The 16,901-nt window shown below is 40.6% G+C and overlaps 2 protein-coding genes across 2 annotated transcripts in view; one reads left to right on the top strand and one right to left on the bottom strand.

The window, feature by feature from the left end:
- Positions 1–1,585: 1,585 nt before the first annotated feature.
- On the top strand, positions 1,586–8,565 carry LOC306701850 (large neutral amino acids transporter small subunit 1-like; the record flags this gene model as incomplete). Its single annotated transcript, XM_079167270.1, has 11 exons — positions 1,586–1,661; positions 2,267–2,794; positions 2,937–3,062; positions 4,922–5,027; positions 5,185–5,229; positions 5,688–5,811; positions 5,926–6,029; positions 6,401–6,497; positions 6,946–7,095; positions 8,015–8,189; positions 8,459–8,565. 11 exons carry the CDS (start codon positions 1,586–1,588, stop codon positions 8,527–8,529), a joined length of 1,602 nt encoding a protein of 533 aa, XP_079023396.1. The 3' UTR covers positions 8,530–8,565.
- Positions 8,566–13,223: 4,658 nt separating this feature from the next.
- The window catches only part of LOC306701615 (TOX high mobility group box family member 2-like), a gene marked incomplete at its 5' end in the record, with an annotated part of 74,376 nt that continues 70,698 nt past the window's right edge, over positions 13,224–16,901 (bottom strand). Inside the window, 3 exons of the mRNA XM_079166971.1 lie at positions 13,224–14,883; positions 15,835–15,974; positions 16,560–16,901. The exon at positions 16,560–16,901 is cut by the window's right edge and continues 57 nt beyond it. Coding sequence (XP_079023097.1) covers positions 14,841–14,883; positions 15,835–15,974; positions 16,560–16,901 — 525 coding nt within the window. The 3' untranslated portion in view covers positions 13,224–14,840. The remainder of the gene's footprint in view (positions 14,884–15,834; positions 15,975–16,559) is intronic.

Raw genomic sequence — 16,901 nt, 5'->3', positions numbered from 1 at the left:
AATTTTCTATTGCAGGCCAAATAGCCTTTTCCCCTGTTTCCTCTGCCACATTTCTTTGTGAGACTTGTTTATTGTATTCTGTATTGTAGGGCAATTTCTATTTCATCATTTGATTCATCTCTGTCTGTAGGCTTAACCAGGTCTGAGTGTGAAATGTATTTATCTTATTTTAACACTGCTGCTGAGTCACTGCGTTTATTGGAATACCTGGTTCATTGACTATACCGGTTTACGTGAGAGGACACGTGGACAAATATTGGAGGTTATTTCACAAAAGGTTCACAAAGCTACAAACTCAATCTATTAGAACATCGAGCTGTGAATCATTTTAAGTACACCATTTCCCACTTGTGCAGTATACCTTACAGGTATATTGCATTGGTTAACCCTTGAGTCATGAAAATAAGTCTCAATTTTGCAAACGTGTATAGGGCACCATCTAGTGGTTAAAAATGGGATATGCAACCAATTCAATTCAAGCAGAGAGCCTGACATAAATTCGGGGAAATCAACTTGATATTAGACTATAATTTGGCAAAAACAAACTTAAAACTCTCGGAAAATACCAATAATTCACCTTTTTCTCATGAAGCCCTCTGAACGTTTCACCAATTTCGGGAATACAATCAGCAGCAATCTTTAATATTTTAAAAACTCGGATGCTGTAGGCGTTGCATAATAATTAACGTTCTCTGTAGACTGTCATATTCTAAGTACAACACTTTATTATTTGAACTGTCTTGAAACCATTATACTATCTATGGCAGTTTTACTCCTGAAAGGATGTCACTGTTTATGAGTGTGTCTCTCCCTAAACTATGCTATACTGCCCCTGTTGTTATGGTGCAACATGAGTACGCTGACTATGATGCTGTGCCTCATCATCGGTATTCTGCATTGTGTGCACCTAACTTGGCCAGTGGGTGTCCATTTTCTCTCCGGTGTCACCTTTCTGCACGACAGAGGGAGAACAAAGACTCCTGTTTTCCCGTGGTAGCATCACTAGAGGGAGCACTGCATGTACAGCATCCTTCCTAATCCACTCTGACATGAGAGGCACACACAGGCGTACATGGACATACTGTATACTACTGGATTAGTCAGTACACAAAAAGATTACAGCGTCACATGGTGCCCCCCACCAAATGGTGCCTGCCAGTAACCTACTTCCCCCTCTAAGCCATCCCATCATTCATTTGGAGTGGGCGTGGGCTCACGCAGGAGCCGCTCAACAGCATCATCACAAAGGTTCAGCTCCTCCCTGCTGTATCCTGGAGAGACAGAGGGAGGGAGAGACAGGGAGAGGATCAGGGTCAGATGAATTCCAGTCTGAGTGACGAAGGCAGTGTGTGCAAATGAAGAGGAGAGTCTGTGTGCATGTGTGTGAGGAAGGACGAATCAGGAAGGGCTAGAGACAGAGTTGGGGGTTGTGGGGGGGGGGGGGGGCTGCTGGGGGGAGGATTTGTGTGCGTGAGTGAGACAGTGAGGACATCCAGGCAGGAGGAGGAAAGGGACATAAAGGGAGGAAGGAAAAGGGGGGCAGGAGGAAAAAGACAAGACAAGGGGACCCAGATTAAGAAGGAAGATGGCTGAGCCGGAGCTGAAATCGCGGAGCAGCCGGGAGAGCGTTGCCAAGGCAGCAAGCCAGGAGAAGATTGGAGGTAGGTACAGTGCATTCTCACACTCCTGTAAACACCACATGGCGCAGAGCTGCATTATTCCGCCATGCACTCTGATGCAACGTTGGCTAATGCCAGTACCTCCAGATTAATGTCGCTATAGAGATGCTTCATGGTGTTTTGTGGTGATAGTGACAGGTGACCGAGGTGACAGGTGAGGAAATGTCACACATAATAAATAAGAATGCTATGTTTCCACACGGGCCCTTTACTGGGTGTGTGAGCACAATTACCTGATAATATAATAACAATTCAGGAACAGGTTTTAAAAATGACTCAAATGAGCCGGCTTCACCTGTTTGTGAGCAGTCCATGCCACACCAATTTGCTGAACCACAATGCACACTGCTTCTATGCCTTGCTGCTCGACACACAGACATTGTTAGCCTTGTTCATTGTTTTCATATAAATTTGGTATTTTAATCTATTCAATTAATGAGAGCCTAAAATATCTCAGCAAAGAAAAACTTCAAAAAACACTCGTCACTTTGATGATTTTCTCTTTTTTGTGACCACTGGCAACACTTAATGGTTTAACTTCAAATGTGAAACTCTCTTCTCCTGGTTGGCTGTCCCCTTTTCTCCAGCAGTTGACCCAAACCAAGATGGTCTGATCGTAGAGCAGCCAGCGTCTCCATCTACCTCCATGGTCCCTGCTCCCACTGCCACAACCCCTACCGCCGACTCGCCCGCCAAAGGGGAGAAGATCGTGCTCAAACGCAGCATCACCCTCTTCAATGGTGTGGGAATGATCATAGGCACCATCATTGGCTCCGGTATTTTCGTCACTCCAACAGGCGTGGTCAAAGAGACCGGTTCAGCCGGGCTCTCCCTGATCGTCTGGTCCGCCTGTGGCGTGATCTCTACCATGGGCGCCCTATGCTACGCTGAGCTTGGCACAACCATCACCAAGTCGGGGGGGGACTACACTTACATCCTGGAGGTGTACGGCGAGCTGGTGGCTTTTCTAAAGCTGTGGGTGGAGATGCTCATCATCCGGCCGTCATCACAGTACGTGGTGTCGCTGGTGTTCGCCACCTACCTTCTGAAACCTCTGTACCCAAACTGCCCCGTGCCTGACAGTGCAGCCAAACTCATTGCCTGCATGTGTCTAAGTGAGTAACCGCGCAAATACTCCTCTTTCTACACAAAGGACAATAATAAGAAAATCACTCATTTGATACATTTAATTCATGGTGATTATTCCCCAACAAACTAATTTGTAAGCTTCTGTATGTCTCTCCCCACCTCCTGTAGCCTCCCTGACGTTTGTAAACTGCATCAGTGTGAGAGCGGCCACCAAGGTGCAGGACTTGTTCACGGCCTCCAAATTACTAGCCCTGATCATCATCATCATCTTTGGCTTCATCCAGATTGGCACAGGTGAGTCCCACTTCCTCATTGACTGATAGAGTCACAGAGGTTTATAGTTTGTTTGTGGTCAGGCTCATTCAGAGATCATGTAAATCTCTGCTGTACAGCAATTTCTGGCCGCGGGTCTACAAAACACAAAGAGACTAAAAGCAACGACAATCACCACAAAATTAATAAGACCATCAATTGCCAACTGGGTTTTGCAGTTCAGTCAGTCTCACTATCTGGTATCATTTCCAATGTAACATCTAATTAATTCAGATAGCTTTCCACTGGCGCTTTTAAAAAAAAGTACCATCATACTTTGCTCCAAATCCTCTTTGGTGGGTGAATAAGTATAAGTGTGTTTTTCTATCCCAAAAAATATTGTTTTCTCTCTCATCCAATATGAAGTGTGTATTTCCCAGCATGCAGCTGTATACAGTGTGTTAATCCAACTCCCACTTGTTTATATTTTTGTTTATTGCAATAATGATGGTTATAAAATAAAAGCAGTTACAGTTTTATCAAAGTATATTTATGTACATTATTGTCTCAGTGTCTCACTGGCGCTGCTGAAACCCAGGTTTATATAATTTATCTCTAATGATCAACATTAACATCAACACTGACGAGCCCAACCAAGCAGACTGCCCTCCTTTCAGTTTGTTAGCAGCCAACTGAGCACAAGGCTTGTCTGTCTGCAGCCATGTGATTGAGTCTGAGCGAGTGTGAAGCCGTACATACATACATACATGTGTGTCTGCATGGGTGTACTTTGAGGTTGAACACTGATGAGCAGAATTGATTTAATACATGACTCATCTGTACAATGTGTAGCCTCTATAAATATGTGTACTGTATATCCTGCAGATATGTAATATGTGAAATATGTAGCAACATGATAGAATTGATCTCTTCATATGAGGGAAATAGTGGACATTGAATAAAATGAGAGAGCTCCTCTGCCTGCAGTATTTCATTGGCCTTACAATGAATCTCAGTGTGAACTGAAGCTTCCATATGATTGTTCTTAGCAGGAGGCAACTGCTGATGTTATTCACAAGTGCCAGTCACCTCCATCTTGACTATATATACAGGATATAATTTCAGTTTTTAAAATCATATGTATAAAACTGAAATAGCAAAGCAATTGCATCAGCTCCAGTCATGCCAAAGGAAGTTAGTGCGTACATCGTCTGCTCCATGCTACATCTGCTCCCCCCCCCCCCTCCCCTTTTTTTGCAAGGCCACACCCACCACCATTGTGCTCCACACTGTGTTACCATGGAAACTAGGCATCGAAGCTTGCCGGCTGTTGTCACACTGTGGTCTTTCAGAGCGCGAGAGAGAAAGTAATGTGTGTGTAATACAGGCCTCGCGAAAAGCAGAGTCATTACCATCTGAAAGCGACAGGTAGAGGAGAGAGCCGCGCAGAAGCAAGGCTTCATGCACACACACACACACACACACACACACACACACACACACACACACACACACACACACACACACAGCTCACATGGCAGTTGCCCTCGCTGATGATACACTGGATTTGTTAGCTGCTGTGGATAAATGAGAGAAGATATTTCAAATGTCAGCTGAACAGGACCTGATTGTGTTTCAGTACATCAAAGCAGATGCTCAAAGCTGGAGGCAAAGTGTTCGGACAGAGTCCCGATTGGCTTGTTGAAAATGTCAGGCCTGTCAAAGGGCAGGCAGCGGCAGAAGTAAAAGGGGAAATAAAAATGGAGCTGCAGCCCTGAATGAGAATCCATTTAATTTATATGAAACCACGCAATTACTTCATAAGCTAAAGTTGTTACTTTAGAGAGAGTTTCAGTTGTCTTGGATTCATTTAACTTCTTCTTCTTTCTATGTGTGTGCAGGAGATGTGCCGTACTTGACACCGGAAAAAGCATTTGAAGGCAGCAAACTGGGAGTGGACAATATTGTCTTGGCTCTGTACAGTGGACTCTTTGCTTTTGGAGGCTGGTGAGGCATTTGTGACCTATTTTGATGTAATTATAGACCAGAAATAGAAATCATCTATTTATAGCTGCCAACTGTTTGCTTTGCAAAACAATGTACAGTTATTCCAGTCTTCACTCAATCGCTAAACTATTGTTTAACTCAATTTCTTTTTTTTTAGGAATTACCTGAATTACGTGACCGAGGAGATGATCAATCCAGAGAGGTGACATAAATGTGATGAATGTTGTTTTGGGGATTGTACGATGCCAACAGCATGAATACCCTCATCCATGACTGAGCTTGTTTCATTTGATTGCATGGAGTAACAACATACAAAGTGACATGATGCCCCTTACATTTTAATGCAATCCTATACAAAAGCAACCTCAAAAAAACGCCTGTAGAGCTGAATACAAAGCTCTCTTGACAAAAGCAAATTGTAAACTTGAGTTTTTGGATTGCATATTTAAGTGTTGTAGCTGCTTTGTTTCATATTATAAAGTCTAGCACGACTGACCACCGTCAGACACTAATCAGACATGAAATATTACGGTCACATTCACCAACTGCAATGCATGGAATAAATCACTGAGCTAATGAATACAATGGAAACAATCAGATATTATTCGAGAATATGGTGGGTTTTCTTTCCTCAAATGACCTTTGACCACCCCTCCATAGGAACCTGCCCTTGTCCATCATCATATCCATGCCTATAGTAACGGTGGTGTACGTTTTGACCAACCTGGCCTACTTCACCACCATCTCTCCTGAAGAAATGGTCGAGTCTGAGGCGGTTGCTGTGGTGAGCTTTGTATTTCTGCCACAAAGTTACAGACGTGCAGACTGTAAGTCAAAGGCATCAGTTGCATCTTTTTGGTTGGCTGTGTTTTCTCATACATGTTGTGCTGTTTGGCAGAGTTTTGGGGAGTACCATCTTGGTGTGATGTCCTGGTTGATTCCTGTCTTTGTGGGACTGTCCTGCTTTGGAGCCGTCAACGGATCCCTGTTCACGTCAGCAAGGTGTGTGTGTGTGTGTGTCTGTACAGAGAGAATACAACTTAAGTAGCATTTTTATGCCATAATACACCAGTTTGTAACTTATATAAATGAGCTAATGCAAGGTTAGGGAGTGCGTGTTTATGGGATGTGTGTTTAAATGTTTTAACAAAAAAAACGTTTGACTGCTCAAACACAGCTCGAGCACAGTTTATTTGCAATAATTTAACGACAGTCAAATATTGGTTTTTACGGTGTTGAACACTCAAATATAGGGAGGATATGCAGTCTCACATGATATGACAATAAATCTGAGACTGTTACGGGTTATAAAACGTTATTAAGGCCAACTATTACATCAGAAAATAACCGCTACAGAGCTTTCTCTCTTCTAGGTTGTTTTACGCCGGAGCTCGAGAGGGTCAACTCCCTGCTGCTCTGGGTTTGGTCCACACAGACCTCTTCACACCAGTGCCGTCCCTCATCTTCACAGTAAGACGCCTGCTAACAGCTATGATCTCACATTTCTAAATCACTTTTAGAAATTCCTGTTGTCAAATCAACTCAACAACCTATGATGAAATCCAATGAGGTTTTTGTAAGTAAGGTGCACTCAGTCACGTATGACCTTTATTGACGTACATCTGCAATAAAATAATCGCTACAGGTTTCTGACAGGTGTCCTGCAATTATGAGCAGTTGAATATGTCTATTACATTGTTTTTATATGACAAGATTCCTTTTGTCAAAGCCTCTAAAACTAGTCACAACTCGGTGAATGTTCACAGCATGAAAGCATTTAGCGTAACACAAATTCCACAAGAATTGCCCTTAAAACATATTTCCAAATAACTTGAGGAGTACAACGTGTGTGTGTGTGTGTTTTTATGCTATGTATACAAACCTAATACAATCTTGTCTTCCTTCTGTCTTCTATCAGTGTTTGCTGTCCATGATGTACGCCATCTCGAAGGACATCTTCTCTGTTATCAATCTCTTTAGCTTCTTCACCTGGCTGTGTGTCGGTATGGCCATTGCCGGCATGCTCTGGCTGCGCTATACCAAGCCCGACCTCAGAAGGCCCATTAAGGTAGAGTAACCATGCCGGACAGGTTGTGTTGCATGTGATAAATGCTTTTTGCTCTGGAGATTTATCTAAGAAAAGTCATTTTTAAAGGATTTAAGACTCACTGCAAGGTGTACAACTTATGTAAGATAGCTCTATCTGAACCTCAGCCAGTTTCTTTGTCTGCCCAAAACATCAAGACGTCTCCTGGTTTCATAGAGCATCCACTTTTCTTTTCTTTAAGAAAAAATAATGAAAGGACCATTGTATCACTGCTCTTGTTATTGGTGGAACCATACTGTGTTTTCAGAATAGGAGGGAGTGGTGTTTCCACGCATACATGGCTCTTTGTTTCTGCTCCATCATGGGAATATTACTTTGGTTGACCAGTCTTTCATCTTTGCTTTCAGCCTGAGTGCTCTCAGCCTATTTGTTTTATAAGATGAACCTCTAACAAGTGATAAATAGCTAAAAACACCAAAATAAAAGTACTCATTACGCAGAATGGTATTGTACAGTAAAGTATAATGGCACATCATTATTTATTTATTGACTATGTTTTGTATTATTGATCTGTTGTAACAAGTAAAAGTATTTTCCCCCTCTCAATTGTAGTGGAGTAGCAATATAAAGTATAATAACCCAATAAGGCAAAGTACCTCAACTGCTTATTGTATCAATATCTTATCACATTATCAGTAAAAGTTGCATTGTTATGACGATTTCACATGATTTATTATTTGACATTTGTAGTTTTGATTCCATTTTTCCAGCTATATAGAGATACATGTATCATTTTAATAACCAATGGCAGCAATGTTAAAAAAGACTCAACAATTAAATTCTAAAGGTCATTTTGTCAAATACTAGCAGGCTACTTTATCTACCCTCCTCTTTTCTAACAGGAACAAACGCCTACATCTATGGTATTTTCTGTTTGCAGGTGTATCTGTTCATCCCTGTGACTTTCGTTTTGGGCTGTGTCTTCATGATCGTTGTGTCCTTCTGGGCAGCTCCGTTTGAGTGCCTGGTAGGCAGCGGCATTATTCTCACAGGCATCCCGGCGTACCTACTGGGCTACAAGTGGAAGAAACCTCATGTGGTCAAGAAGGTGCTGGGTGAGTGAGAGATTGTTTTCTTTAATACCGTCTTTGTGTATTAGTTCAGGCAAGACCAGAGAAGCATTCCTTACAGTTTGTTGTGAAATTCATGTGAGAATATCTGCTCGAGTGCAGCTGTGGGCAGTGATACGTTTGGTTTGTTTATGTAGTAGGCAGGAAGGACGCAAACCAAGATGTTGATCCGATGTTACGTTCAATCTACAACCTGCAGTAACCTAGTCAAAGAAAACAGACAGGGCTGATGTTGATGAGTTGTTTCTCCTCAGAAATCTTCACCATGTTCTGTCAAAAGATCTTCATGTCTGTTCCCGAGGAGAGGGAGCAACGTGAGGAATAACGCTGGACAGACGAGATGAACAAGATGATGGACTGTGTCAATGTTTTTGTCTGGACATTTTTGATATGGCGACGTTCATTCACTTGTGATTTCTTTTAAAACTTTAACTAACCAGGCATGTAACTGTGGAGCAAATTGATATTGATAAGGGCGGCTCGGCAATCTTGGTAAAGGAGGGGTTTAGCCTAAAAAGTATGAAGGCATATCTTGTGAACACAAGAAATGTTCTACATTTGACAATTACATCTCCTTTCATCCTAGAACATGCTTACAGTTAGCCTGTTAGTGAGTTAAAGGAGAGTCGTGCCCTGATTTTAAATTGTGAGTAGTTATGTGCCGAACAACACAGTGTTAGAAGCTGCATTCAGATACTCTATAGTGGCCTAACATACAAGTGTATTGTTCAGCTAAAGGGTACAGATAAGTAGCTTAGCGAGACAAGACATTTGATAACTACAAACGACACATCATTTAATATAGTTTACAGTTTTATAGAATATGAACGCTACTAACCTGTGAGTTAAAACTGAGGACTTTCTGCGACAGTTAATGATGTCTGGACTAATTTGAAGTAAAACGACCTCACATAAGAAACTAAGACACAGTGCACGGTGTATAAATAAGGCCAGGGTTGGAGGAGGCAAGGGTCAACTAGCATAACACTGATTACATTACATTCATATGCTATTAATATTTGTGTTGATTACAACTGATTTTGATATTTGTACATTTGTTGTATTCGTTTGTAAAATGAATCCACAGCACTACCTGAAAGCACAAGCTAAAGTGAGAAAAAAAGAGTGTATGTAATATTTACTGAAGATGAGTTGCTGTGAAGCAGGTCTGTTTCTTGTATCATTTTATTCTCACATCAAACCATATCAGTGTCATGCAGTGCTCCATATGTGATGCTATTTGATGAAATGACAGTGAATACCAGCAGCTGTTTGTAAGGCATTCTTATAAGAAACTGAAGACCTGCGTAGATGTCCTTCTGGTTGTATTTAGAAAACTCAATTGTCGTATTAGTGTTTTGTGTTGTTTGTATATATTATCTGTGCCAGCAATTGTAGTACTGATAATCTGTTTTTTTATTTTTTTTATTGTCACTATAAGACCAGGATGAATGTTGCAAATTTAGTGACTTCAGCTTTGCTTTTATATTTTACCTATAAAATCTTACTTTTAAACTGAATATCTGAGGTTTTCCTAAATTGGAAAAACATTCTCAATTTACTCAAGATCCCAGAGGAAAAACGTCTCAGAGGGAAATGAAGAAGGGTGGAGGTTTGTTGGGAAAGATTTCTAGAATTTGCACAGAATAGAGACACTCCTCTGAAAAATCAGACAATCCCAGTTTTGCAGGACACTGTCAATTCAAATACATGAGCTGAAATTGGGTAGTAATCCATATTGGTTTTGAGACATCAAAGAGAACATTTTAATATTTTCAACATAAATTAAGCCAAAGCTTTCAGAATGTTGAACAACAGCTGAATGAGGGAAAGGCTGAAAGTCATAACAACAATTTTGCAGCGAGAGATGAAATGTGGCATTTTTACAACCGTCATATTTTTTAAGGAAGTTGGACCAAGTTCTCATAACAATCAGCGTTTAGCAGTGGAAATACATCTACCTGTAAACGTAGTGGGTTGTATTTACCATCCAATCACAATGACACCCATAAAGGCCTCTAATGTTTACACCAGATTAAAAGAAAAGCTGATATGAAAGTTTATTACACATTTTGGAACTTACTGCACCTTTTCCACTACATGATTTATTAAATGTCATGTAAAAACCTCACAGAAGTGAAACTTTTACTGATACAATAAGCAGTTATTTGCCTTATTGGGTTATTTGCGTATATTGTCACGTCACCACTGGTGGAAAGTAAATGAGTACATTTGCTCTAGTAAATATTGAAGTACTTTACTTATTTATTCAACAGCCAGATAGATACAAGCACAACAATTAACAGCACAATAGTGAAAGAACTAATTCTGATTACATAGTGTTTAAAAACACACATTTTTATCATTGATTGACTAAACCCCATCGTCTATTTCATGTGATGCTTAACATACTGTATCTCTGTGGACAAAGTGCTACTGTGCGTATGAACCGATAAGACCTATTTGCCTAATAAAAGTGTTCTGGACACTTTAAAAAATTGAAGGTACCTGTGTCAATTATTGTAACTGTTGTATTTCGGAGGCTACATGTAACAATAAACATATTTTTGTTCAAAGTTGGCCTGTTTGTTTGTTTGTTGTAAAGCACACAAAAGAAGTGCTCCTCAGTGTGTGTAAATCAGATTCCTCACTGCTGCGTGAATGCAGCGTCCTAATATACTTGCATCAGTTAGCAAAAGGCCAACCCCAGCCTCTCTGCAGATAACAGCTTCTAATAGAACAAGCAATCCCAAAACACAAGATAGCTTTTATCCAAATGAGGATGTTTCACGAGCATGGTTTTCTCAAACAGTCGGCCAACGGCGGTATCATATCAGCCATCAAGTGTTTAGGTAGTGATCTGTATGAAATGCTCTGTCCTCTCTTGTTTGTCTTGTCTTGTTTGTTGGCTGTCAGACAATGGTGCAGCCGATGCCTCTGATGTCAGGAGAGTTCATATCCGTTTGAAGAGGAAATGAGAGGGTCTAATGGCTGCTGGTGGAACCATATCAGAGCTACTGGAGACAATATTAGTGATGGGAGATTGGACAGGCAAGGAGCCAATATTGCACAAGTGACGTGTGGACTATTTTGAAACCTTCTGCAAATAGGGACTTGATCAGTTCATTTGATTTGTAAAATAATAAATCAGTACATAGAGTACAGCAAAGTCCAGCAGTGGAGTCAAATCTAATATTCTAAGGATTCCAGGACCTTTTTTATTGACATAGAAAGTACACAAAAATGACATTAAAACATACTTAAGTAGTCCTTGACATGAATGAAATGCTTTAATGTTCTGCTATTACAGATTCAAATGTATGTTATAATGTAATGTAAATATGTAATGTATCCTGGCCAGCTTTCTGTGTCGTTAAATAACCCCTGGGCAAAACTAAATCAGCATCAAATCAATTATATATAACTAGCTGAGATGAGATCGACTCAACTTCACAGCAAACATTCATCATCAACATCAATCTTTATACATAATTTAGTTGTTTGTATTGAGCCTTCAAGATCTATTTTTCATAAAACAAGAAACATTTTGTCAGAGAAATGAATCCACTTGTCCGCTGAGCATCGTGACTTCTTTGAAGCATGGTGTTAAAAATAATAATAAATATAAAGCCAAAATTAATTTACTAAAATGTATTTGAGCTACATTTTCAAATCTTACATTATGGTTAGATTTGTTTTGATGTGTTCACTCTTAGACTCAATGGCTTTTTGCACTATTGAGCAGCCATAACATGAGAATAAAAGTTAGGATCCTGATCAGGATATTCTTCACCACATGTTGGGATTAGGTTTGATAGTTTTTGATGTTGGAACCCAAGACTATAAACCAGCACTAGATATCACCAGCAGATGGCGATAGAGGAACATTAACATGAGACGGTAAAACAGCCGAGCGGTCCAGTCCCACACCATCTTGCTGTTATGCAGTTGTAATCAAGTATAACAGTATTTGTATATAAAACATCTGCCTTTAAAGCTTTATGAAGTGTGAACTCTTTCATTTTTTCCTCCTTGGTTGGCATTCAAAGGATATTCTTCTCCCATCTGCTCACAAATGTAACTTTTTGAATCTAGTTTGAATTTGAAGGGTACTATTGCTGAGTGCAATGCTTTCCTTTTTTTTTGCATACACGATCACATCTGGAAGCCGCCCAGTGAAACCACAGTTGTGGGATAAGGGTAACGATGGTGGGGTTAAGGCATTCCTTCATTTAAACATATAGTACATTTCATCAGCAGTCTAGCTTAAGCCATTGAGCTGCGATAAACTGATTCTTTTTAGTTTAGCGGAACTGAAAAAAATGTGGAAAGTTTTATGAATCAGCTCTAGGGGGCACTGCGTCATCATCAACACCATAGAGAGTGAGCAAGACGTAGAGAAAGACAGAGAGAGAGAAAGATGGACAGACAGAGAGAGAGACAGAGAGAGAGAGAGACAGACAGACAGAGAGAGAGACAGACAGACAGAGAGAGAGACAGAGAGAGACAGAGAGAGAGAGAGGGGGGGGGGGATGATCGATTCCATTTCTATTCTACCTTTAATCCAACTGTGAAATTCATAAGTAGAAGACAGTCCTATTTTTCTTCTGAGGTGGTTCTCTGAAAGTCCGTGTACTGTTTCATCATCACACCTTTACCAGGAAACACAACCAGCGGGCAGATTTTTTATTTTTTTTGCTTGATACTATATTGATCATGTCTGGTTTTATGAAAGGAAAAAAAAATGGGGAAAGGTTAAAGTTTAATAAAGGGACACCGTGGAGCCTCAACTCCTCACTTAATGAGCCATGTGACAGCAGTCACATCAACTTTCCTACAACATCAAAGATTATTCTCCTAATTAACCTCAGACACATGCAGGCGAAAGCAAAGGTATGTTTACAAGCTACCGCCGCTTCTCATCAGATTACTAATGAATGTGTTGGGACTCAGAAATGTAAACCAAATGATAAAATGAGTAGAGACACGAACATCAATTTCTCCACTTTAAACATTTTATTACAGACAAAAGAAAACAAAAGAAGTATTTGTGACACAAAATGAATCTAATGCTGGCGCACCGGTATTGCACCAACAATAATTTTTGAAAAAATATTTATTATTCTAATAATAATGTTGTTTGATCAATAATAATAATAATAATAATAATAATAATAATAATAATAATAATGCACCCTGATGAAAATAAGCCAAAATGTTACTTCATATCATTCATAAATAGATGTGAAACCTGCAACCAAATTAAATAGAATGACCATATCGTAAAACATATGATATTCAACAAAACAAAATGGGTTCTCTCATCACAAATTAAAGAAGTACATTTGGCAGGTTTATACACAAACTTAAAATATCTACCCCCATGACTCTTCCTCCAAAACGCAAAAAATCCTGCTACAGTGAAAAAACAAAATATCTTTAGAATTCTTTTTCTTCACAAAAAATGATAAAGATAAGTTCAACACAATTCTAAAACACCTAATAAAACTAGTCAAAAACTTTAAAACCCACTGTTATGTTTTTTTTTTTCTTTAGTAACATTTCACATTTAGCAACTTTTTTTTTTAATTCACCTGTACAAGTGGTGTCAGGACTAAGGAAAGGTGAGCGGGGTTACGGGTGGGGGCGGTCCTTATTGACCAAAAGGAGGAGGAGCTAAAAGGAGAGGTATCAACCTTTGACCTCTACAGTTCTGTAACGTCCTGAGGCCATGTGAAGAGAGTGACACTCTCTATCAGAGCTCTGCCGGTTAAAGAGGAAATGGAGCGTTTTACAGTCTTTGCATTTCTCTCTCATTTGGAGAGAAACAAGACCAGTGTACACAGTTTCAACACAACTTTTAGTGTGTGTGTATTCCCTCACTGAATCCGCCCGCACGAAAATCACATAGCCAAACGAAAAGAATAGTTAAAAAAAAGAAAGAAATTAAGGGACTGCAGCTAAATACACACATAAGAGGGATCCATTGTGGTGATATTTACAATCACTCTGTGAGAAACAAAAGGAGAAGAGGGAGTCCTTTAATAGGGGCGAGGATGATTTACAAACGTCTAAAGTGTATGTGACTATCTTCTTTATAATTTCACTTTGCTTTTACTCAGTTGGGGTGTTTCAGTATGTCCTGAAGTACATCCACCCCTGCTGAGGTGACTATATTCTAGTTTTCCTGCATTCGCTTTTCTACCCAAAACCCCTACACTTTTAGTATGCTTAGAGCATTTCTTCTCCCCGATGAGGGCAATCCATGGCAAACACAGAGTAATGAAGTGAAGCGGAGAGAGAGCATCTTTAAAAAAAAAAAATTCAAAAAAGAATGAGAAGCCTTTTTTTTGGTCTTCATTTCCAGTATGTTGGCATGAGCTTAAAGCTCACTGCCCCCGCAGAAAAGCGAAAAGTTCACTGATAAGGAAAAAAGCAAGAGAAGTGCCTCAGGCTTCTGGCCGATCTAAGTGCTTGGCAAATAGGTGAAGTTACTGTAGCAGTCTTTGGGATTTTCGTAATCCGTCACAAAACAAAAACAAAAAAACCCTAAATGGTGTAGAAGCAGGTACATCGATGACGTTGTTGTTATGGTGGAAAGCTCCCTGGAGTCTGACATTTGGAGGTCTTTCAACTTCAAGTGAGGTAGAGAGGCTTGTCCCGAGCTCCCATGCCGCTGCTGAGGAAGAATAGACTGTATTACACTAATGTAGGTCTGGATACATGTGAACACAATTATTGACTACATGTATTTCGGTTCATCCAATATTTCACCAGGAAATCCCAGCGAGATGACGAAATCTATTTCAAGTCAGACCTGGCTAAGAAAGCGGCTCCAAAACATAAAAGCTGCCGGCAAACAAGAGACATCAATCAGTATAAATAAAAAGTCAGAATATGCAGATCACTTGATACCTGAAACGTCAAATACAAAGTCTGTTCTCCAGTTATCTTTACTGACACACTGGAAATAATTCAGTACGCTCCAAAACTCCCAGCTACGATGATCTGACACTGAGGGAAAAGGTTTAAGCAAAGACTCAATGTACTTCAAAGAGCATCAAACAGGATTTGACCCAGGCGTGATCCCATTTGACATACAGATGAATCAGCTCTAAATACAGAAGATACTGACTTCCAGCTCTGCTGCCTCTCGGAATAGCAACACCAAGTTTCAGGTGTGAGACAACACAACATTCGTCTTGTACCTGCTTGAATAGCTTGATTCAATAAGGCGATGTGTGCTGAGCGAAACACAGGGAAACTTAATTGGATGTCACACTTTTTCCAAGCTCGGTAATAGCGTTGTTCTACTGCAGCAATACTCATTTCAATTTCAAGGAGATGCTTTGCATTAGCAGAGGAATCCCAGTTTATGATTAATACTGTCTGAGTCTCTGAGTGTGAAAGTGAAGTGGTTTAGAGCAACTCATTTGGAAAATGAGTAACTGTCAGACAAATACTTACTATTCTCAACAATCAAATGTCCTGCATTGGATCTACAGAGGCGAAGACATCTTTATTCTGGACCATGTTTTTGTGGCTAACTCGATGTGATTTCTTCTTGTTAACCATCATGTCCATCACACAACATTCACTACTACCATAACACAATGTGTGATGAGCTCACCCGCAGTGGTTAGGTCCACAGTCCCTGTTGCAGTACTCGCTGTCCCAGTCAGGGTTCTGGCCATGCACTGGGTTAGGGGCCCCTGGAGACTGTGAGCCCCCGACACTGTTCTGGTAATCAGCCTGAATATGGGAGAATCCCTGTGGATAGGAGAGGAGGGAAAGGAGAGGGGTTATATATATATATTCTAGCTTTGAGATGGCCAACCATTAGAGTTTGCTGAGCCATGATACTGTATGAGGCCAAATGCTGTCAGTGGCCTTGAGAACTTCTTCGGAAAGGAGACAATAGTTTGTTTGCCACTAAACTTGTGGAAAAAGTAAACTTTGTAAACATATTTTTACAAACTGTTTTGTTCTTCTTCATATATACGCTAAAATGCGACTGAGGCCTGTTAGACAATACAATGAGATTGAATTGAGAGTTGTCACATTTTTATCAGCAACTGATAAAATCATTGGACATTATTTGAATTTGAATCATAGGCAGAAAAGCATTACAGGCCTTTACATTATACATTACATATCCATACATTACAGTTCTATGAAATATCAACAATGCTTTGCAATGCTTTGCAGTGTTGTATATCAGTGAAAATTGTAAGGCATATGATTACAGGTGATACATAATATAAATAATGAGACATTTTATAAGTGAATATATGAGGAGCTTTTGCAGATCATATTCATGATTCATTTTTTAATCTCAATAATGACCAGACCAACCTGTTGGCTGAGAGGGGGGGAATGCAGAGGCGCCTGGAGCCCCATTTGGTGTGAGATGATTGGCTGCGACTGCTGCATGCGGATTGGCTGGTTGAGCAGGGAGCTCTGATGCAGGGAGAGTTGGGCGTGGGGGTGCAGGGGTGGGCTGATCTGGAAGGGAGATGGGGGAGAGGCACTCATGCTGGGCGGCAGCATCTGGGACTGGCTGAGGGTCTGGGCCAGGGTGTGGCGGGGCGGCCCCGCGTAGCTCTGGAGGTCTGACAGTGGGAAGGAGCCCGGCGGGCCCAGGTAGGGTGAGGAGGGCTGGGGGGGCACGCTGTACAGGGGCTGCTTCGGGGGCAG

The sequence above is a fragment of the Pholis gunnellus genome, assembly GCF_910591455.1.
Source record: "Pholis gunnellus genome assembly, chromosome: 2".
In the NCBI taxonomy this organism is placed as follows: domain Eukaryota; kingdom Metazoa; phylum Chordata; class Actinopteri; order Perciformes; family Pholidae; genus Pholis; species Pholis gunnellus.
The sequence above is the reverse complement of the archived record's forward strand: the minus strand, read 5'-3'. Positions and strand labels throughout refer to the sequence as shown.